This window comes from Asparagus officinalis, chromosome 7 (genome assembly GCF_001876935.1).
Source record: "Asparagus officinalis chromosome 7, Aspof.V1, whole genome shotgun sequence".
NCBI classification, from domain to species: domain Eukaryota; kingdom Viridiplantae; phylum Streptophyta; class Magnoliopsida; order Asparagales; family Asparagaceae; genus Asparagus; species Asparagus officinalis.
Window position 1 is genome coordinate 13,165,167 of NC_033800.1, and position 22,471 is coordinate 13,187,637.

The following is a 22,471-nucleotide window of genomic DNA, read 5'->3' on the forward strand; positions in this document are numbered from 1 at the left end:
TTGAGTGGGATTTGAGGGAAGGTCCTTGGGCCATTGAGGTCCTTGAAGCATACTCTTTTGAGAGTTTTCTTGTTTTTTTTAAGCAAGGTAGGCTCCTTGTTTTTATGAAGAAGAAGTAGCCAAGCAATTATCACTTATCCCTCTATTTACCTTCCATCCCTCCTTTTATAGTCCCTTGCCTCTGAGAGGTTGACCTCTGGCTTTGACTATGCATAGGAGGCGGTTGAGGGGTGAGCAGTCGAGCTGCTGAGTCATCCTTCTCCTTCCAGTTGTCGACTGGCGATTAGAAGGGAGGTCACTCAAGTGCAGGAGAGAAATGGCTTCTCAGTATCCTGGATTTGATAGAAGAGGTAGGGCGTAGGATAGGTCGGCTGCTTGGTCATCCCTCTCTCTCCAGATGGCGGCTGGTGATTGGAGGAGAAGTCATTCATGCATAGGAAAGCATCATGGTAATCTTCTGGGAAATGACTTGTAGGCAGAATAAGTGGCTTAGGCACGAGGTTTGTCAGAATGGAGATCTTGATGGGACTAATCAATACTGTTGTGTCGATTGACATCTGAAGTGAACTTGGTCGACTCTTATCTCTTTAGTCGAGGTGGGTTGATCTGCGAGCCATCATTATGATTTAGTGACCTGGTAGTTGAGTGAGCTTTTGTAGGGTGTAAATTTGATTTCCCGAGAATAGGGAGTTTCGTTTGTATTGATAAGAAGGCTTATTACAAACTAATAAATCAAATGTTTACAACAGAAGCGGAGGGAATGCCCTCCTTGTTTAACGTGGGTTCTTCGGTGGCGATAGGACGCCTCGCTCGGTGCTCGCGCCGAGTCTGCTTCCCTTGGACGATCCGATCGAAGTTGCTGCCAGAGCTTCAATACACAGTAAAAACTCGGTTCGATGGAGTTTGGGTCTTCTAGTTCACCGGCGATCGGGGCTCAGAACTAGGGGAAGACGCTACAGTGCAAGAGTTATGCAAAGAGTTTGTCGTCCACTCGGTTGGGAGTCGAGAGCTGGTGGTTCGTTTAACTGATTGAGTTAATCAATTAACTATGTGTGAACCTCTTTCCTGTAGCCGGGCGAGGTTCTTAAATAGAGGAGAGATGGCATGGCCGCTCCTTGAATCATGGGATGTGACCATACACTGTTGAGAGACATCTTATCGCTCCTCTGTACTACGAACCGTCACTCGATGGGTTGTGCTTCACGTCCTGTCGCCTAGGAGTGGGAAGGTCCACCCTCATATATGAGACAGAGGCTGTCCATTACTCGAGTGGATTGGGCCAGCTCACTGTGCGCTGGCGGTTCCGGCTCTTGACTCAGACAGCCGAGGTGAGCTGCATTTATGAATGTTCAGGTCGACTCGACACATGCCCAATCATTCGTACTGTGAGCGGCCGCTTGACGGTCTTGGGGTACTGTACCCTCTCCCTTGATTTGTGAGATTTGACCACTGATGTAACTATTCCCATACTCTAAGTGGGCAGTTGACAGTGAGCTGGCGAGTCTGCAGCTTGGGTCTGCAGGCGAGCTTAGGACTGCAGGCAGACTTGGGTCTGCAGGCGAGCTGAGTCTGCAGGCGAGTTTAGGACTGCAGGCAGACTTGGGTTTGCAGGCGAGCTTGCAGGCGAGCTTGCAGGGCAGGCGAGCTTAGGACTGCAGGCAGACTTGGGTCTGCAGGCGAGCTCGAGTGTGCAGGCGAGCTTGTGACTGCAGGCAAACTTGGGTCTGCAGGCGAAATTCGAGCTGCAGGCGAGCTCCTGAGCATGGATCGAAGAATAGGCCGTAACTTTCAAACCGTAAGTCAGAATTGGACGAATTATATATGAAAATCGCCTATCTCGATGAGATGGAGCCATCTGAACCGAACCGAAGGCTTCGGTTCGCTTCCTCCGTTTCACCAAATTCCTTACGGTTTGGGAGATATCTGCGTTTTCCCCTTTTTATCAGTGTTTTCCCCCTTTTTGCTATTTCGGGCGAGGTTTTAGTAGTTTTGTTCTAAACTTCTCTGATAAGGATTTAAAGGTAATTTTTATTGCCTACAAAACCCCCTCCAAAGTTTTCAGACCTGAATCAGGCCGCATGGGGTCTGGAACACTTTGGATATGAAGACCTGTAAAGTGATCCCTGCTCAGATGGAGTGAGGAGCCCTCCAACGAGCTCGGTGAAGTTGATCTCTTCTGTCGCAGCTGATGATCGCCTTCTAGGATTTTGAGCAAACCCTCAGCTATCAACGGACTTGATTCGTCTTTACCAACTGCCGTTTGAGTTGGACTAGCCATGCTCTTGCCCTTAGCATGGTAAGTTGTCGAGGAGTTTCTCTTAGGCTCAATGCTAAAATTTCTCCTCTATCCTTAGCCGCGTTTGGATTAAGAGAGTAGGGAGCAGTTTAACCTCGTATACCAGTCGGAGGGTAGGAGCAGTTTAGACTCATGCACCAGTTGGAGTGAAGGAGCAATTTAGCCTCGTGCACCGGTTGGAGGAAAGGAGCAGTTTATACTCTTGCATCAGTTAGAGTGACGGAGCAGTTTAGCCTCGTGCACCGGTTGGAGGAAAGGAGCAGTTTATACTCTTGCACCAGTGGGAGTATAAGGGGGCAGTTTAGACTCATGCACCAGTTGGAGTGAAGGGGGCAGTTTAGACTCATGCACCAGTTAGAGTAGAGGGGGAAGCTTATCTTCTCTTAGGGCAAAGATAAAGATGAACCCTAATTTATCTTCTCTTGGGGCAAAGACGAACCCTGAAATAGCAGCACATCGCATAGTAGGCCACTATCAAACAACAACGCCTTTTATGGGAAAGACGGTGCTGGGAGAATCAAATCGTTCAGGGACGTATGAGTATGATGACTGATCGGACAACGTCATTTGCGTCAGAGGTAATCGTTAACATGATAGGAATTGCCACGATCGGAGCGACTTTGATGACCTACCATCCTTTTGAAGAGGATTGGTAAGTTGATTTTGTCAGAGGTGTAGTGTTAACATGACAGTGGGAGTTTATTGTGATTTGAGCAACTCTGTGGACTTACCATCCTATTGAAGAGGACTGGTAAGTTGATTTGTTAGAGGTGACCGTTAACATGACAGTGGGGGTCCCGCCATCCTATTGAAGAGGATTGACGGGGGATTGTGGCTTTGGTCCTAACTATCTGAAGGTTTGACCAAGTGGGAGTTTGATGCAGCCCACCTGAACTGCTAGTATCGCCTGTTTTGAGCGGTTCGCCATAAATGGAAACCTGGCTCAAGAAGTGGGACTTGCCTAAACCGTTTGGCTCGCCTGATTTGAGCGGTTCGCCATAACCGGGAACCTGGCTCAAGAAGCGGAGCTCGCCTAAACTGTTAGGCTTGCCTGTTTTGAGCGGTTCGCCATAAATGGAAACCTGGCTCAAGAAGTGAGGCTCGCCTAAACCGTTTGGCTCGCCTGATTTGAGCGGTTCGCCGAAACTGGGAACCTGGCTCAAAGAGTACTTGTCGGAGTGTAAGGGGACTATCAGAGGTGATTGTTAATGGGATAGCTTTGTGGGCCTGCCGTCCTATTGAAGAGGACTAACGGGGGAAATTTGGAGGAGACTATCAGAGGTAATAGTTAACTTGATAGTTTTAAAAGATCCATCGTCCTAGTTAAATGAGACTGATGGAGAAACGACTATCAGAGGTAATAGTTAACTTGATAGTTTTAAAAGATCCATCGTCCTAGTTAAATGAGACTGATGGAGAAACGACTATCAGAGGTAATAGTTAACTTGATAGTTTTAAAAGATCCATCGTCCTAGTTAAATGAGACTGATGGGGAGGAGACTATCAGAGGTAATAGTTAACTTGATAGTTTTGTGGGCCCGCCGTCCTATTGAAGAGGACTAACGGGGGAAATCGTAGGATATGAGGAAATGGTCTCCACTACTAAGGCATCTTGGTCATCATTTTCTCGAAACTCATGCGGGTCTTCGTCACCCATATGCTTGAGCATGCTCTCAACTTGTTCCCCTTGGCGGAGTAAGTCTTTCCATGAGCGAGCTTCAACAGCGCCCATATTGGACAGAACGCTGATGGAGAGATTGTTCCGGCACATCTCGATGAGCGTGGCCTCGGAAACTCGATCGCGGGAATGCAACGATCGGTTTCTGAATCTCTTGACAAAGCTGCTTACAGACTCTGTCTTCCTCTGCTTCACAGTTAGCAGGGTGGCCATAGATACTTCTGTGTCATCGTCGAAGAATCTGGCCACGAAGAGCCTTTCCATGTCCTTCCAGCAGGTGATGGACCCGGGCTCCAATCTGCGAAACCTTTCAAAAGCGACCCCCTTGAGGGTACCAATGAACAGTCGAGTCATAATGGGATCGTTTCCTACTATGTGTCCAGTTTGCGCCTGGAAGTAGTAAACGTGCTGGGTAGGAGAACTCTTGCCATTGAACTGCAGGAGGTCCAGCGGCTCGAACTTTGCCGGGTAAGAGACTGTATCCCATTCAATTGGATACGGTCTGACAACCCCCAGCTTGCTCACATGCTTCTGGAGCTTCAAGGCGTCGAGTTGACTTTGGAGATCGTCAAACCTCTTGTCTCTTGGGTTATGGCCCGAAGATGACGCTCCTCTAGATGACTCGGATGAGGAGTGAGAAGGAGTAGGCACCCGCTCTTTGTGCTTCAAGGATTTATGCGAAGCCCGCAAAGTCCTCTCTCTCTCTTCCTCTTTTTCTCGCTCAGGAGCTGCTCCAACATCTCCTTTAGGGAGTCGATGGTTGCTTGTCGCTCGTCGAGTCTCCTGGATATCTCATCAGGGACATCGGTTATGTGCACACTCACGTGCCTGCCTCGAATTGAGCTTGAAGTCTGCGACGTTGCCATTGCCGAGCAATCATCGCCGTCGTGGTCAGAGACGGACGTCAGACCTGTGCAGGCAAACAGAGTAGCCATCCCTATTTGGGCGTGAGCGTGTTGGCGAGGTTCATGCTGGCGAGGTTCGCCTGTCAGGCGAGATTGGTACAGTGTGCATGCGCCTGTCTGGCGAGCTGTTGCTTCGCCTTTCTGGCGAACTTGGGCCATCAGGCGAGCTTGGTGAAGTCCGCTTGTTTGACGAAGCCCTCTTGAACTACAGAGTTCTTCAGGTGCCATTGGTTCGCCAAAATTGAGCACATTGCTCACAGAGTGAGGCTCGTCTAAACTGCTAGGCTCGCCCGATTTGAGCGGTTCGCCAAAACTGGGAACCTGGCTCAAGAGGTTGGGCTCGCCTAAACTACTAGGCTCGCCCGATTTGAGCGGTTCGCCGAAACTAGGAACCTGGCTCAAAGAGATGGGCTCGCCTAAACTGCTAGGCTCGCCCGATTCGAGCGGTTCGCCAAAAATAGGAACCTGGCTCAAGAGGTTGATTCCCCCCAAACCTGAATAATAATTCAAGCTGTCGTGGGTGATGAGGGATTGCGCCTCGAGACGAGAGAGAGCTTTTCATCGCCGCTGTTTGGATCTTTTTGAACGAGGAGCGTTCTTGTCGACGGCGGAGGCGTAGTCTGCGTCGACACGAATGGTTGATTCCTTTTGTATAGGGGTCTACGAGGATCGTTCATCGACCCACCCAGCAGCTCCTAGACCCGCATTCTCGAATCTCGGCTCGGCCTTAACTGGTTTGGGGGGAAAAGAACCCCCTACCTCGGCTTGGGCAGATCCCTCAGGCTTGGTTGCCTCGGCCTCTTGGGGCTGGGCCACCCGCACGACTCTGCAGTCATCGCAAGATGTATTGCCGCCAGAAGAGGACGATTGTAAGTACCCCTCGAATTTGATCACAAGGGACTCAACCGTAGTCCCTGTAGCAACTTCGTCGGACTGCGCCACCACCAATTCATATGAATGAACGGATTCTCCCACTGTGGTCGCCATCTTCTGTATGTGTAAATTTTGATCTCCCGAAAACAGGGAGCTTCGTTTGTTTTAATAAGAAGGCTTATTACAAACTAATAAATCAAATATTTACAATAGAAGCGGAGGGAAGGCCCTCCTTGTTTAACGTGGGTTCCTCGGTGGCGATAGGACGCCTCGCTCGGTGCTCGCGCCGAGTCTGCTTCCCTTGGACGATCCGATCGAAGTTGCTGCCAGAGCTTCAATACACAGTAGAAACTCGGTTTGATGGAGTTTGGGTCTTCTAGTTCACCAGTGATCGGGGCTCAGAACTAGGGGAAGACGCTACAGTGCAAGAGTTATGCAAAGAGCTTGTCGTCGACTCGGTTGGGAGTCGAGAGCTGGTGGTTCGGTTAACTAATTGAGTTAATCAATTAACTATGTGTGAACCTCTTTCCTGTATGGTCGAGTGTATGGTCGAGTCATCTGCTCGAGAAGTCGTCTTAATTATGAGGGGGCGACTGATCTCGTACTTCGAGTCGGTCATGATGACCCTTGATCAAAATATGGCTTGTTTGCTCGTCTGGTCGAGAGACTTGACCTTGGTTGGGCTTTTGAGCCTCTAAGTTGGTTTGGGCCATACCTCTCTTGGGCTTATGCAGACATTCTTCCGACATCTCTGTCTTTGGATGGTAAATTACCATAACACGTATTATTTTAAATAATACATTGTATTCTTCCAACATCTCTGTCTCAGAATGACCACGAGAAGAAACTAATGATTTTGTTTCTATCTAGGCCAAGGATGACTTTGGACGAGGCAAGCTGGTTGCATGATCGATATAACATTTTCTGTGTGACGATGACCATAGGGCGCCGGACAGCTCAACTCCAGTGTATATGCACGGCGAGGATCGGGTTCCTCTTTACTTGGTGCATTTGTAGTCTGGATTGCGCCTGCCGCTACATCCCTTCGTCAGGGAAGTTTTCGTGGCTCTGGGGGTTTCCCTCTGCCAATTTCACCCACACGCTATTCATATTTTGATGGTATTTATTGACGCATGCTCCGAGGCGGAAGTAGTTCCCAGCATCAGCCTATTCAGGCACATGGTTAGTGTGGGCTCCGTTGAGGGAGACCCCCACTGTTTCTTCCACTGTCGGGGTAATTTTCGTCTGGACGCTGATCTCCCGGAGTTGGACGAAGAATGGAAGAGGTTTTTTGTCTGGGTATTCGACACCGACAACATTTTGTCCTGCTCAGGTTGGCCTGAGGTGCATGAGAATGTGCTGGAGGAGAACGTGCTGGAGCCGTAGGCTCTCAGTGATCTCGAGGCTGGAGATCTTGAGAAGCTTCGGTGTCGCCTCGGTCTTCAGGAGGCCAAAGCTCTGGATAGAGAAGAGTTTCCTGAGATGGGGTGGTCCTCTTCGTCCTCCTCTGATTCCGAAGTGACGACCCTTCCTCCACCAATGGAGATCTGTAAAAGAGGGGCTGACTCGGAGGGACCGAGTTCTTCCAGGAGGCCTTTGAAGAAGATGAGGAAGGACTCTGGGGACAATGGTGCTGAGCCTTAGAATTTTTTTAAGCCTTGTTAGGCCTTTTGTTAAAGAATGTACAAAAGTCCTTTCTGAATAAGAAGCGGTTTCTTCTGTCTTCTGCTTTTGAGAACTGCAAATGCTTGATAGAATAATTGATTCATGTCGTGGCTCCATTTTTCTTTTTGAGAAGAGTGTTAATCCTTGTAGATTTGATACCCTATGCGGGATAAGTGGCGATGTCTTTGTTTTTCCTGTTTGGTCGGAAAATAACTCAAAGAGTTGACTCTGGGGTTTTGTCTTTGGTTCGTCTAGGTGGGGGACCGTAGACTTGATTGCTGACTTATGGAGTCTTTATACTTTAGGTTACTCCTGATGGGGAGCCAAGTGCTTCATTCCGACTGAGAAGTCGTTTTGCCTTGGACTTATTCTTTAGAAAGAGCCAACGGCTTTGTTCCGACTGAGAAGTCGTTTTACCTTAGACTTATTCTTTAGGAAGAGCCAAGGGCTTTATTCCAACTGAGAAGTCGTTTTGCCTTGGACTTATTCTTTAGGAAGAACCAAGGGTTTTTTTCCGACTAAGATGTCATTTTGCCTCGGACTTATTCTTTAGGAAAAGCCAAGAGCTTTGTTCCGACTGAGAAGTCATTGTGCCTAGGTGACTAGGTCTTGATGCCGACTGAGAAGTCGTTGTGCCTAGGTGACTAGGTCTTGATGCTGACTGAAAAGTCATTTTGCCTTGGTTTTACCCAGATTAGGTACCAAAGGCTTTAAGCTGACTGAGAAGTCATTGTGCCTTCGGGCTTATCCAGATTAGGAGCTAAGGTCTTTGAGCCAACTGAGAAGTCGTTTTGCCTCGAGCTTATCCAAATTAGGAGCCGAGATCTTTGAGCCGACTGAGAAGTAGTTTTGCCTTGGGCTTATCTAGATTAGGAGCTAAGGTCTTTGAGCCGACTGAGAAGTCGTTTTACCTTGGTTTTACCAAGATTAGGTACCAAATGCTTTAAGCTGACTGAGAAGTCATTATGTCTTCGGGCTTATCCAGATTAGGAGCCGAGGTCTTTGAGTCGACTGAGAAGTCATTTTGCCTCGGGCTTATTATAGGATGTCTAAAAATCACAATAGATAGCTGATCCCCATCAAGCTTCAACAATAAAAGTTACAATCAGATAACTTTCATGCCAACAAATGAAAGCTGCAAATGGAGGACTTTTCACATGGATCGAGAAGAGTTACAATTTAACGACACTTCTGATAACTAATAAAAACTCTATTCAGCGATCTTCACAATCAACAGTGAAAGTTACAATCTGACGACTTTCACACCCTATAATAGCTAATGCGAGGATTGCTAAACGATGGTCCTTGCAACGCCTTACAGAAAAGGTTACAAGTCAATTAGCCCCTTCCAAACGCGAAACTCATCTCCGCGTTACAATTCATGAAACGCAGGCGACCCCTGCGTTTCCAAGCCGTAACAAGCAAGACGCGAGCGATCCTCGTGTTTTTGACGTTCAGGCAACACCCAGCTCCGCGTCTCAATCCTAAGACGCGAAGCTAGGGTCTTGAACGCCAGATTGGGCGTTTGACTCATTCAAACACGAGTCAAACGGTTTCAGAACCGTTTTCCCCACGATCTGAGAAAATCACGCCCACTTAGGAGTGGATTTAGAGGGCAGTTACAACCTCTTATCCACCTATAAAACCTCAACAAACTCAACCGAGTAGGGGGTTGGATTTTTTTTGGCATCTAAACCACACGAGGGGGTTCGTTCAGTTCGGATCTTCAAGTGGAAGATTTTGGGATCTAAACCGCACAAGGTTCGGATCTTCGAGAGATTTTGGCTAGATTTCGAAGATCAAATCATCTATGAAATCAGTAGAGTTCTTGGCAGTTAAGAGATCAGATTCTTTGGCAACAAACAGATCTTTTTTTGGCTTATTAACCGATCATTCGGTTACAACAACTCTTTCCATAGAGTTCTAACTCGTTCTGAGTTCTTAAACTCGCTAAGAGTTATCCATCAAACCTACTACGTAAGTTCATTGTTCCTGTGAGATAAGACGGTCGGATCGTCAACGGAGAGCAAATTCGACGCAAGCATTCGAAGGAGGCACTTCATCGCTACCGTGAAGAACCTAGTTTTAAACAAAGGGGAGAATCCAGATCATTCTCTTCTCTTTTGTAATCAGGAAACCCGATTGTAACTGAGATTAAAGGGAATACAAATCAAAATTTTCCTTCATTTCTTTTACTCCAAATTTTTCCACAAACACTTATCCAAAATTTTCACTTCGATGAGAGCAGATGGAATCGAACCATAGGTTGTGCCTTGGGCTTACCTTTAAGAAGAGCTAAGGGCTTTGTTCCGACTGAGGAGTCGTTGTGCTTTGGTATTATCCTGAGAAGGTACCAAAGTCTTGATCACTATGGATGATTAGAGCAGAAGGAATTGAACATATATTGTGCCTTGGGCTTACCTTTAAGAAGTGCTAAGGGCTTTGTTCCGACTGGGGAGTCGTTGTGCCTTGGTTTTATCCTGAGAAGTTACCAAGGTCTTGACCACTATAGATGATAAGAGCAGAAGGAATCGAACCATATGTTATGCCTTGGGCTTACCTTTAAGAAGTGCTAAGGGCTTTGTTCCGACTGAGGAGTCATTGTGCCTTGGTTTTATTCTGAGAAGGTACCAAGGTCTTAATACCGACTAAGGAGTCGTTAGGCCTTGGTTTTACCCTGAGAAGGTATCAAGGTCTTTGTACTGAATAAGGAGTCGTTAGGCCTTGGTTTTACCCTGAGAAGGTACCAAGGGATTTATACCGACTAAGGAGTCATTGGGCATTGGTTTTACCCTGAGAAGTTACCAAGGGCTTTATACCGACTGAGGAGTCATTGCACCTCGGGCTTACCCAGATTAGAAGCCGAGGACTTTATGTCGACTATAGAGTCGTTGTGCCTTGGGCCTGTCCTGAGGAGGCATTAGGACCTTGTGACCGACTGAGGAGTAGTGGTACCTTGGGCCTGTCCTAAGGCAGCGCCAGGGTCTTATGACCGACTGAAGAGTCGTTGTGCCTCGGGCTTACCCATATTAGGAGCCGAGGACTTTATGCCGACTAAGGAGTCACTGTGCCTTGGGCCTATCCTGAGGCATAACGAGGGCCTTGTGACCGACTGAAGAGTCGTGGCACCTTGGGCCTATCCTGAGGTGGCGCCAGGGTCTTGTGACCGACTGAGGAGTCATTGCGCCTTGGGATTACCCAGATTAGGATCTGAGGACTTGCATTTTTCCCTAGGGTCAAGAGTCGATTGTGGGAATCGGCAAAAAGGATTGTGCCTTGGTTTTACCCTGAGGAGGTACCAAGGACTTTTATCGACTTAGTCGAGTGCCTAGCTGACTAGGTCTTTGATGTCTTTCTTTTCATTTTTTGACATTTCTATTGATTATTAGAATTTATACATGATAGAGTACAACTCATTCACATTTATTCCATCGAGCCGCATTGAATTCGTGTTTCTTGCCCAGATGCATTTTGAAGATGGCTTTTGCCGGAGACAGGGTCATCGAGGCGGAGCTTCCTTGGCTATTTCTTTTCACCTGTGAACATTCCTTGACTTGATGAGAGTGAGTTGTTGCTTCATTGGCTGTTTTTGTTGCCAAACTAGGGAACGCCCGGAATCGGGGGTTGCTTTTATTTTTGAGGGTGAGTTGTTTGACTTTGGGTGTCATTGAGTTGCTGGCATATTTACCATCTCATCAGCCAAGGACCTGCTTGGAGTTTTTGTTGAGATCTTTGTAGGTCAACGGTGGACATGGTAGTTTCCAACCGATCTTGCTTGTCGATCGTTGGTTGCGCTATATGGCCAGAGTCCTGCTAATTGAGCTTTTGGAGGATAGTGCTCAACAGGAGGAGGCCCAGACAACTTTTGTGATGGGGGCTTCTTGTTGGTGAGAGCCCCATGCGCCAAAGTTTTGTTCCCTAGAATTTGATGGGACCATGACTTCCCCTTGGGGTTTCAAGGGATAGCAACGACCGGACCATCCTATAAATGGAGGAGCCTTCTTTTGTTGGGGGATGCGAATCGCATGCTTCGACCACCAGTTATTATTTTAACTTTAGGTGGTTCGAACAGCGGTTAGGGGCCAGAGCTGTTAATCTTCCTGAGAAGACCAGATGGCGGGCCCTTGAGTTTTTCCCGTAATCACATCTTTTGGTGTGTAAGGACTCTCATTTGGAGGTGGTGGTGGTCCGAGGAGCCTGCCACAGACTTGATCGCTGCTCCTTACTCGGTGAGCCATTACCGACAGGAGCTTGAGCGATACTGGATCTGATCATAACCCTTAGGGGTCTATTTGCGATCCAACCCCAGGCCTCTTGGCTATCCAGGCGGTGGGGTTTTCGTCTGTGGTGGCAATTAGAAGCATGTGCCTCATTCTCAAGTCAGACAAGCATCATAGTGGTGTGTCTTTTCTTAGGAGGGCTTTCGGGATTCTACTTGGCAAATACTCCCCAGAAAGATGTTGGAGCGCTCGAGGGCTACACCTACATTGGCTCCTCATAGCCGTGGCTAATCCTCCTTAGCTTGAATGATGCGATTCTAGGCTTTGTTTAGCTTGAACGATGCAATTCCAGCGTTCTTCAAGAATGAACAAGATCAGGTCTCTACTTAGAATTGAGCATTTCTTCTCAGAGAAAAGAGTGGGCCCCACGGTGGGCGCTAAACTACTGATGTTCATGAACAAATAGTCGATGGGGGTTGTCCGCCGTAGGATGTTGTTTCGATCCTGACGACACTGAGGAGAAGGGAGATGATGAATGTTAGGGTCGACTCTGTTAGCCTTCTTGTTTTGATGATGTTTAACAAATAATTTACTTCTAATGTTGTTGTCTAGTGTTTGTATAATTCTATTTATTATAGACAAACAACAAGTTGAAGGATGGATGGAATTGCGCTTCAATGATCATATCCAATGGAGGTTGACGGAATTATGGAGTGAAGGCATACAATTCAAGTTGAAGATCCAAGTTCAAGCTTCATCCACAAGATTACCAAGAAGAGCTTATTGAAGATCAAGATCATAGCTTGGGTAATTTAGTTTAGGTGTTATTATTATGTGTGTTAAGTACTTTAAGCTCAATATCATATACACACATATTTTATTGGTTTCTATATATATATACAATTCAAGTTGAAGATCCAAGTTCAAGCTTCATCCACAAGATTACCAAGAAGAGCTTATTGAAGATCAAGATCATAGCTTGGGTAATTTAGTTTAGGTGTTATTATTATGTGTGTTAAGTACTTTAAGCTCAATATCATATACACACATATTTTATTGGTTTCTATATATATATATATATATATATATATATATATATATATATATATACACACACACACACACACATTTTGGATTTTGGTTTATCCACAAACAAAGTTTTTACATGCATATAAATAAATATTTATATTCATACATGTTTGTTTTTATGTGGATAAGTTGGTTTGGTTTAATTTCATAGATATGAAACAAAAATATATTCATATACATACTCATATGTTTCATATTCTATTGTATTTGTGAAAATACTGTATTCATTATTTATAGACTTCATAACAATAGTTTATATCTTTCTTTAAGTCTACAAAATTATTTTGTAATGTTTCAAAACATGGTTAAGCTAAAATGTCAAAACTCATATGTTTACATTTTTATGTTTTGGACTATTTTGTAAAATGATGATATTTCTTATTTGGGAGGTCCTTTTTGAAAACCAATTTTTGTAACATGTGTATTATCATGTTTATAATCATTTCCCAAAGTTTTATAATTTTTAGAATTTATTTGATATTTTAAACAGGGTTTTAAAATCAGAAAACTATTTATAAACCTGTTCATTTTCATGTATTTGTTTGCGGTCGACCGCCACGGTCGACCGCCCTCGAGTCCAAAGACTCAGTATGATCTTTTTGGCTCACGGTCGACCGTGACGGTCGACCATATGCAGTCCAGAGAATTTCACGGTCGACCGTCACGATCGACCGTCTGTTTTCCAGAGCTCAGTTTTGCCTTTTTGTTGCTCGCGGTCGACTGCCGCGGACGAGCACCGATCTGACAGTTGGGTTCCAACGACTAGTTTCTGAGCTATTTTTTCTTGGGCTTTTTTATCATTTTGATTGGGTTTTTGCTGAAGTTTTGAGTGGGTATAAATACCCTATTGATCTCATCTTTCATGATAAGCCAAGAAAATGTTTTAACAAGTTTAATAAGGGTTTAAGTTGGTTTAATTTGTTTTAAGTTTGGGGTTTGCTTTTACAAAGAGGAGCTTGCATCATCTGTTGAGGAGTTCATCTTCAATATCTTCTCATCCTCTCTTTGTGTTTATAGAGAAGTTTTCTTAACTCAATTTCCTAGCATTTTTACTATTGTATTTCATATCAATTTTATTGCTAGCTCTTTTTGAGTTAGATTTTATTTATTCTCATTGTTACACACACTCACTTGAGCTTATCGTATTTTTATACATAGTATATTTGGGTTGGTAAGAGTTGTAACAATTGAGTGTGAGCTTTCATTGTGTTCTCATCCATATTAGAGAACAATCATTTGTTGTATTCGTGCTTAATTGTGAGATTCACTTTGTAATACACTTGTACACCGAGAGAAGTGTGTGGTGTAAGTCGGGGATTGTCCCAAAAGGAGTGGCGTCGGTTGACGAACCTAGGGAGAGGTTGTATCCGAGCACTTGAGGGAGACACGTTTAGGTCCAACACTTGAGAGGGTGTGGAGTGGGATTGCAAGAGTGTTAATTGTAAAGTTTTCGGTTAGCTAGAAAACCGAGTGTGAGGTGTAAACGTTATTCGGGTAAACGTAGAAAACCCGATTGTGATAGTGGATTTCTCCCCGAGAGTGGGGAGCGAAGACGTAGGACGGAAGGTCCGAACTCCGTGGTCATTTTATTGTGTTTGTGTGTTCTTTGGCGTTTATTTATATTTGTGCTCATTGCTCATATCGCCATTGTCTCATTAGTTAGTTTGTCCACTTCTTTGTTTACATTATTTACCCTTGTGTTATTTATATATCCTTGCTCATATATTTGTAATATGTTATTGCTAGGATATATTCATTAGTTTATATTGCCTATCCTAGCTCATGTATCTTGTTGTATTTCATACCCGCTAGGATAACTTATTAATTAGTTTTAATCTACTTCTTTATTACTAAAGGAGAACAACAAAGTTCTAACAATTATTTAAAGGGCATAACCGTAAATTCATGTCTCTCTCACGCCGAATTTCTCTCCATGCCCATTTTCCAAACTTCTCACGATACCACGATCTCTAAACTACCCCTTTATGTTTCTCTCTGTCTCTCTCTCTCTCTCTGAACTCCCCCCAATATCTCTCTCTGAACCCAACCAAACCTAAACCCAAAAACAATGGAGAACTCCACCGCTTCATCATCAATCTCCCCACCATCTTCGTCGCCAATCACCTTCTCCCCCTCAACCGAACCCGACCCATCATCAAACCCACAACCCACCAGCGCCTCCAACAGCCTTACCGCTTTCTCATCAGATACAATGGAGAGCTCATACCGCTTTCTCTTTTCTTTTCACCTTCGAAGATATGAGCTCTTTAATTTTCTATTCGTTGATATTATTAAAAATAATTGCAGGAAAGTTTGAAGATCATCGGATCTGAGGGAAGTTATTCGTCGACTGGCGGTCTAATTCCGGAGATCTCGGGATCGATTAGAATTCACGGCGATCGGAAGGGAATTCTAGGGTTTTGGACACAGAATTTGACGAGGTAACTTAATTTTTGTTTTGTGGCTAGGGTTTGATTTTCATCGTATCTGATTGTTCTCCTTTGCCTTTGTTAATAGAAACTTTTGATTTAAAGGTGAAATTTTTGTTCATGATATGCTGGAAAATTGAATTTTTGGTAAAAGTACATCCCTTACCTTCATCAAATGTTTCAGTTTCGACTAGAAGTATTGATCAATTTCAGATCTACATTCAGTCCCGTGCAAAGCAAATTGGGGTTAATGGGAAGTCAAATGTTGATTTATAAGAGATTTGGGTTTGCTTCATCTAACTCTAGCTTTTAGGGGTGCGTTCTCCCTAGATTTTTACAGTTCTCTCCATTTGCTGTCTTTTGATTCTTTGGTCTTTACCAAATTTTAGCATATTGAATCATTTTCGTGTATAAAAACAATTTATTTAATTTGGGAACCTGATAATCTGAATAATATATTATAAAATATGAGTTATTGGGGACTATTGGTCATAAATAAACTCATGATTATAAAATTTAGACTAAATATTGTTCGGCATCCACCGAGAATCAAACATCAAAGGTGAAAATAACACAAAAATCTTCGTTTGAGTTATATATATATATACATATGTACATATGTATATACATATGTACATATGTATATACATATGTACATATGTATATACATATGTACATATGTATAGATATATGTACATATGTATAGATATATGTACATATGTATACATATATGTACATATGTACACATATGTATGTATATATATACATACGCGCACACATTTTGTAGAAAAGTTATTATTTTCAACTTTATGAACATCTCTAACAGGCCTCTGTTACCACCTTGCAGTCGAGTTACTCAGATAAGATCCTCGCAATGCTTCCTGAAGCTGCAGAGACAAAGCTTCGACAGAGATGTCCTATTGCGATTTCATTTCCAAATTACTTGACATTTGATTATTGTCACCCAGGACATCTGCATGGGATCTAAGATGCTCTTTATTGATGTCATGTTCACAGTTCAGTTTATTCGGAAACAAATATTTGGGTAGACATTGACAAAGAGGGAGAAGAAAAAGATTGCAAGAACATTAATTGATATTGTTTGTGTTATCCCAATTGCAATACTGATGCTTCTACCGGTGAGAACATAATATTCATGGTTTTCTTACATTCACCATTTTAGTCTCAATTGATTAAAGACGAAATTGTGTTCTTCGATCCAGAGTTTTTCACTCTATCAGTCTATTGCCAAAACAGACGAACAATATATACTATTTTTTCACTATAGGGAAACTGATTTGTCTTGAAAGATGTCAGAAATGGTACTTTATCAGATAATGTGATATGTCCATAAATTAAAAAGCTAAATCTTGATCACATGACTAATACCAAATACAAATTATATGCCATGAATCCTAATTTCAAAAAACATAAAACATTTTTCTTGCGCGTGCATTGCTTATGGCTATATATATGTGCATCTAATATATGTTGGCGGCTCCTTTGCATTTATCTGGTCAGGTAACTTTTCTACAAAAGATGGTAACAGAGACCTGTTAGAGATGTTCAGAAAGTTGAAAATAATAAATTTTGATGTTCTATTTATACATGAAAATGTTACACATTAAAGTGTTTGTGAGATTAATAAATTGAACCCAGCAGCAGAAAAATGGCTGTTGGCAAATCAGCGACGAACGTCGAGATCTTCAAGCCTCGCATCGACAAGCACGAGTACAGGAGGATCGTCATCTCGAATTCCCTCGAGGCTCTCCTCATCAGCGATCCCGATACTGATAAGGTTTCCTCTTTCTCTCTATCTGTCTATAAAAATTTTATGGTATTGTTGATTATTTTGCCCTAAATTTCTCCTTGGATTATTGCAGGCTGCTGCTTCAATGGTGGTTTCGGTTGGATACTTCAGCGATCCTGATGGCCTTGAGGGTTTGGCTCACTTTTTAGGCAAGTTCTGTTCTATTTAAATTACAAATATAATCAATTTAGCCAGTTAAAAGTGGTCATTTTTTAATGTTTGATTCTAAAATGTTACTATAATATATCCTGTTGAAACTAAGAATATGCTGCACAAGGAGTACGCACGCATAATGAACATCTACATGTTGTTTTAAAATGAACATCTACATGTTGTTTTTCGGCCACTGCCAGAAATCATTCAGGAGAAGTATTTTATGTGAATCCGAGTGAGAATTATGATTTTGGGATGCATTGTGATTTTAACTTGAAAATTGATTCTCGATGAAAAATATTATTGTTGAATTTGATGGAATCTTTTTCTTTATGTTTCAGATGGAGGGAAGCACAAATATAAGTTCTTCCAATGGTATAGAATAAAAACCCCAAAACTCTCTTTTATTTGCAATTTTTTCTTGAAAATATTATTTTTTAAATTGATAGGATATTTGTCTTTCTGTTTTTTAGATTTGTTTTAAAAATTATTTGAGAAATTTGAGGATCATTTCATCAACCGAACTACCAATTTTTACCCTTGAGCTCTAATAAACACGTTCTTTCTAAAATATCTCTCTGATCATTATAGAATGTACTAATATCACTGGATTCTCATTGCAATTCTGTGTGCTTGATAAATTAATTTGTGTTTTCCTCAGCAACATATTGTCGTCCAATTTCTACAACTCAATATTTGATTTCATTATATGACTCATGTTTGATGCTTTTGAGAGTGTCACTCAAACATGTTATTTGCTTGATTATAATGGAGTTGCATATAGCTTTCCTTTGAGTCTCCTCTTGAATTTATAGACTAACCGGAAAGCCCCTAGAAATTTCATTATGAAGGTCTCATATTTTAATTCAAAATATATTTTTATTTATTGAGTGCATGAACATGAGATGTACACAAATGGGTACACCGAATAAAGAGAAGAATCCCCTAGAAATTTTATTATGAAGGTCTCAAATTTAAATTCGTTGTGTCTTTTTTATTTATTCTGTGCATGAAAGTGAAATGTAAACAAATGGATGCATCGAACAAAGAGAAGATGAAATCTCTACATGCATGACCCTGTACATCAATTTCTATACTAGCCATTTTGGCCTAAACATTCATGTATGTAATAGATTATTGTCAAGAAAAAATTGGCCAAAAAGGTTTACCTGTCAAGTATTTGGGCCTTTGTTCTCTAATTTTATGACCTTACCATTCTTCCAGGTTCGAGGTCCATTCAGGAGTAATCCATGGATCACTGTATTTGGACACAAGTTTGACAGACTTGCATCCCTAATTTTGCTCCGAAGGCTTAAATTTCAAATAATTGGAGCCTAATTTCAGATGGGAAGGTTAACTTGAGAGAATCAACTATCATCCAAAAAGAGATTCGAGGTCTCTCTCTCACTTATCTCTCTCAATATGATCCTCATCATCTCTTTGTTCCTGATCTTTTTTGAACTTTTTTAAGGTGAGTTGAGTTTCCTGATTCAGGTTTCCGTTTTAAGGTTTAAAGATTTGGCCAATTTCAGGTCAGTGTCCCACTCATTTGGGTTTTGGTGATTATATTGTTAGCATTGGATGGGATTTGAGACTGCCTATATACTATGATTTTTTTGGGTGCATTATATTAGATTGCATGTTTCTGCTGTGGTAATTAGTTAAGATTTTGTCATCATTATTATGTGCATTTTTGTTGAAGTTTGCTCTGTTCCATTATGTGCGTTTGGCTAATCAGAATTAGTTCTTTAAGATTACTGTAATTGTACTTATCTGCACAACAAGTTGATGCTGACATTTTTTTGCACAAACAGTGGTGCGATAATTTTTGGAAGATTTATCCTTTACATTGTCGAATCCTTTGGGTTATATGTTACACTGTTCCTTCTTTCTATAGTTTTTTTTTTAATTTAACATTGTCAAACATCTGAAGAAAGTTTAGATATGGTTCTTTGAGTTCCTCTCTAGCATCATGAACATCTACATGTTGTTGTAGAATGATTTTATGTCAAAGACCGCAAAAGAATAAACAAAAAAAGACAAAAAAATCTTTTAGGAACCGTGCTTTGCACGGGTCTAAATACTAGTTGGAATAAAATCAGATTAGATTAGTATAAGACCCTAATCACCCCCCTTCTATGGTCTAACAGACTCCTCCTCCGACTTTACGCTCGATTCTGAGCGCGCGGGGTGGGCTGATAACCTACACATGTAAGAATCGCAGGAGTACGGGGCTAGTTTTCCCCATGGTACCTCCGACGATCAAGTCAGTTATGGAACTTGAGTGAGGTTTGGGGGAAGGTCCTTAGGCCATTGAGGTCCTTGGAGCGTACTCTTTTGAGAGTTTTGTAGTTCTTTTTTTAACCAATGTAGGTTCCTTGTTTTTATAAAGAAGAAGTAGCCAAACAATTATCACTTACCCCTCTCTAGGGGTGGCAATCGAGACCAAAACCCAATAATCTACCCATACCCACTCGCTGAATAGTCCAACTATACCCACCCATATAACTAAGCGGGTCCTAAATAGATGAGTATTGTTTCTATGCAGCATAAACGGTTCATAACCGGAACCGCCCATAATCCAACCAATCTGGTCCGCCCCTATACCCACGTTCTCCTTTCTCCCCTCTTTCTCAAACGCTCGAGCCCATAGTTCCGCTCTCTCCTCTCTCAAACGCTCGATTTCACCTATCTCCATCGATCCATAGTTCCTCATCTCTCTCCGATCAAACAGCAGAATCAAATCTTCAACTTGTGTAGGCAACGATTAGGGTTTGAGTCTAGTTCGAGCGTCTCTCCTGTTCAAATTCAGGCCTTTGATTGAGCAACTTCAACATTCAGGTCTTCAATCGAGCTAATCACTGGATTTTGAGCTCGCCAGAAGGCTCACGACCTTAATCGCCTCGAGGTGCAGAGGAAGGACCTCAACTCTAAAGGTCAGCGACGAAACCCTAACCCTAGCACTGTGTTGAAATCCTTGACTTTACTGTTGTTTTGATGCTGTAATTGATCTGATTGTGCTGTAATTGAGAAAGGACGTTAATAAAATTTGTGCCTTGAGAGTACGACTTGTGCTAAGAAGAATTAGACGCTGAAGGATGTACAATCGCACACTGTATAGATTGAATTTACATATACAATCATGTTCCAAGTATTAATTTGTCCATGGGAAGAGGATAAAATGAAAAAAAATTGTTCCTTGAGATTAGGATTTTGTGCAGAGAAGAATGCACCCTGAAATATTGCCACAAACTGTATAGATTGATTTGATGCATACAATCATTTTCTAAATAAATCATTAATCTTTAATCAATGTTAAAAAGGTGACTCCAACTGAAAACTTTCGAAACAGTTGGAGCTACTCATTCAGGTTGTCTTAAGAGCAGCCCAATACCGAAAACAGGTTTAGAACTTTCTTGGTGCAAATAATTTGCTTGTATCTCGCCAGTTTGATATATAACATAAGCTGTTACTTTTGACAATCTAGCGTATAATTTACGCTGTAGCGTTTGTTATAAGAGCAAGGATCCATGAATGAGAAATTATTGGTCAACTTAGCTACTCTGGCAGTGCTGCATACTTCTTGAGTTGTAGCAACATCATAGCTTTCTCTCTCTTTTGATTGTGTTCACTACCATCAATTGTGTGACCATGAAAGTAGGTTCGGAACTTTGGCTAACTATCTCTTTTGATTGTGTTCACTACCATCAATTGTGTGACCATGAAAGTAGGTTCGGAACTTTGGCTAACTATTTATATTATTCTATGTTCATGATATATATCGGAACTTTGGCTAACTATTTATATTATTCTATGTTCATGATATATAACTTGCTACTTGATTCAACTTTATTATGTGCTGAATTGTTCTGCCAGTTACCTTGTATTTTTTAGTAAGAGCAAGTTTCATTAAAAAAGAAATTATTATTATTATTATTATTATTATTATTATTATTATTATTATTATTATTTTGTTTGCTAATTTTTTTGGAATTGTGAATGCGACCGCAGTGAGAATGTTGCTGGAGGAATTGCAACTGCTTCAGGAACCTGGATCATACGTTGGTGAAGTAGTGAAAGTTATGGGTAAATCAAAAGTTTTAGTGAAGGTATGAGGATTTTTTTTGTTTTCAATTTGATTTGTATTTAATTAGGAGATACAAAACTTTTGAAAATCTTTTCCTACCTCACAACATAATTTCTCTTCCCTGGAATTGGAATATTTTTACTTTTATTTTTGGCTCTCTTTGTTTCCTGGAACCAAACATGTTTCCTATAGTCAAGTTTAATCTTTCTCCCTCTTCTAGGCTTTGTCTTAAATTAGATATTTTGTAGGGATTATCCTTGAGCTTAAGCAACAAGACTGCTTGTACTACTTTGTCAGGTGGTACAAGGCACCTGAGTTATGCGGTTCCCTTTTCTCAAAGGCTTGTAGACTCACAATCCTTTTTTCCTATGTGCTATATCTAGTGTTTTCTCTAATATCAGCAAAACCGTTGATTTTTTTTCCTTTCAGAATGAAAAAAATAGTTGACAATGACGTTTTAGTGTCGATTTTCTGCAGATATTTCTTTACAGCATCTCATGGGTTTCACTATAATGATAGCCGGTTTTATGTCATGTTTGTGCTATAATTGTGCTATGTGCAGGTTGAGAGGTTTGCTTGTTTGTACACCAGCAAAGTGTCGAACATAGGGTTGTATTCTCCTGAAAAGTACTATAGACCAAGTGGAGACTCCATGCCTCATGAATTCGATATCCTTGGAGCTTAAGCTGTCAAAGCTGCACCAATTAATTTGAGGACCACAAACTGGGGTCGATGGATGTCAAGATAAAACTGTGTTTAGAACGCGCTGATTCTGTCAGAGATTGCTGATGTGCAAGCTCTGTTAAAAGTGTTTTTAGCTTCCAGATAAGGAAAAAAACATTACCTAATTGTAAATGTCCGCCTAAATGTAGTTTGAAATGTTCACTTTTATTCAACAGGAAACATGTTTTCTAATCCATTTCTGGAGTGGAAGAAGGTTTTTTTAGGCATTTCTATTGACTGTGTGCTGTTTTCCTTTGTGCAACTGTAATTTATCGTACAACAAGCATATGTCAATACCATTGTTTCTCAAAAGATATGCAGAAACCCCCCCTGAAAGTTTGTAGAAACCCCCTGAATGTTTGCAGAAAACCCCCTATAATTTTATCAAAAACCCATGAAAGTTTGCAGAAAACCCCCTGAAAGTTTCCAAAACCCCCTTGCAAGTTTACAGAAAACCCTCTAAAAGTTTGTAAAAAACCCCCTGAAACTTACATATATATAAAAGTATCATAACTAAATGGATTATTGGGTTACCCATGAACC

At 41.9% G+C, this 22,471-nt stretch overlaps 1 protein-coding gene and 1 long non-coding RNA gene across 4 annotated transcripts; both read left to right on the forward strand.

Moving 5' to 3' along the window:
* Positions 14,687-18,796, forward strand: LOC109848481 (insulin-degrading enzyme-like 2). Of its 3 annotated transcripts, none has more exons than XR_002248804.1 (7): positions 14,687-15,167; positions 16,003-16,294; positions 16,818-16,953; positions 17,039-17,114; positions 17,460-17,493; positions 18,343-18,513; positions 18,590-18,796. XR_002248804.1 is itself a non-coding variant. In XM_020417999.1 (6 exons), the coding sequence occupies exons 3-6, from the start codon at positions 16,825-16,827 to the stop codon at positions 18,413-18,415; spliced, it is 312 nt and encodes a 103-aa protein (XP_020273588.1). In that variant the 5' UTR covers positions 14,687-15,167; positions 16,003-16,294; positions 16,818-16,824; the 3' UTR covers positions 18,416-18,796. The 3 variants fall into 3 exon arrangements, 1 of the variants encoding a protein (XP_020273588.1); XR_002248805.1 differs by having other exon boundaries at positions 18,613-18,796; XM_020417999.1 differs by having other exon boundaries at positions 18,343-18,796.
* Positions 19,269-22,222, forward strand: LOC109848482. Its single transcript, XR_002248806.1, has 3 exons — positions 19,269-20,054; positions 21,130-21,227; positions 21,768-22,222. It is a non-coding gene; the product is annotated as an uncharacterized LOC109848482 (long non-coding RNA).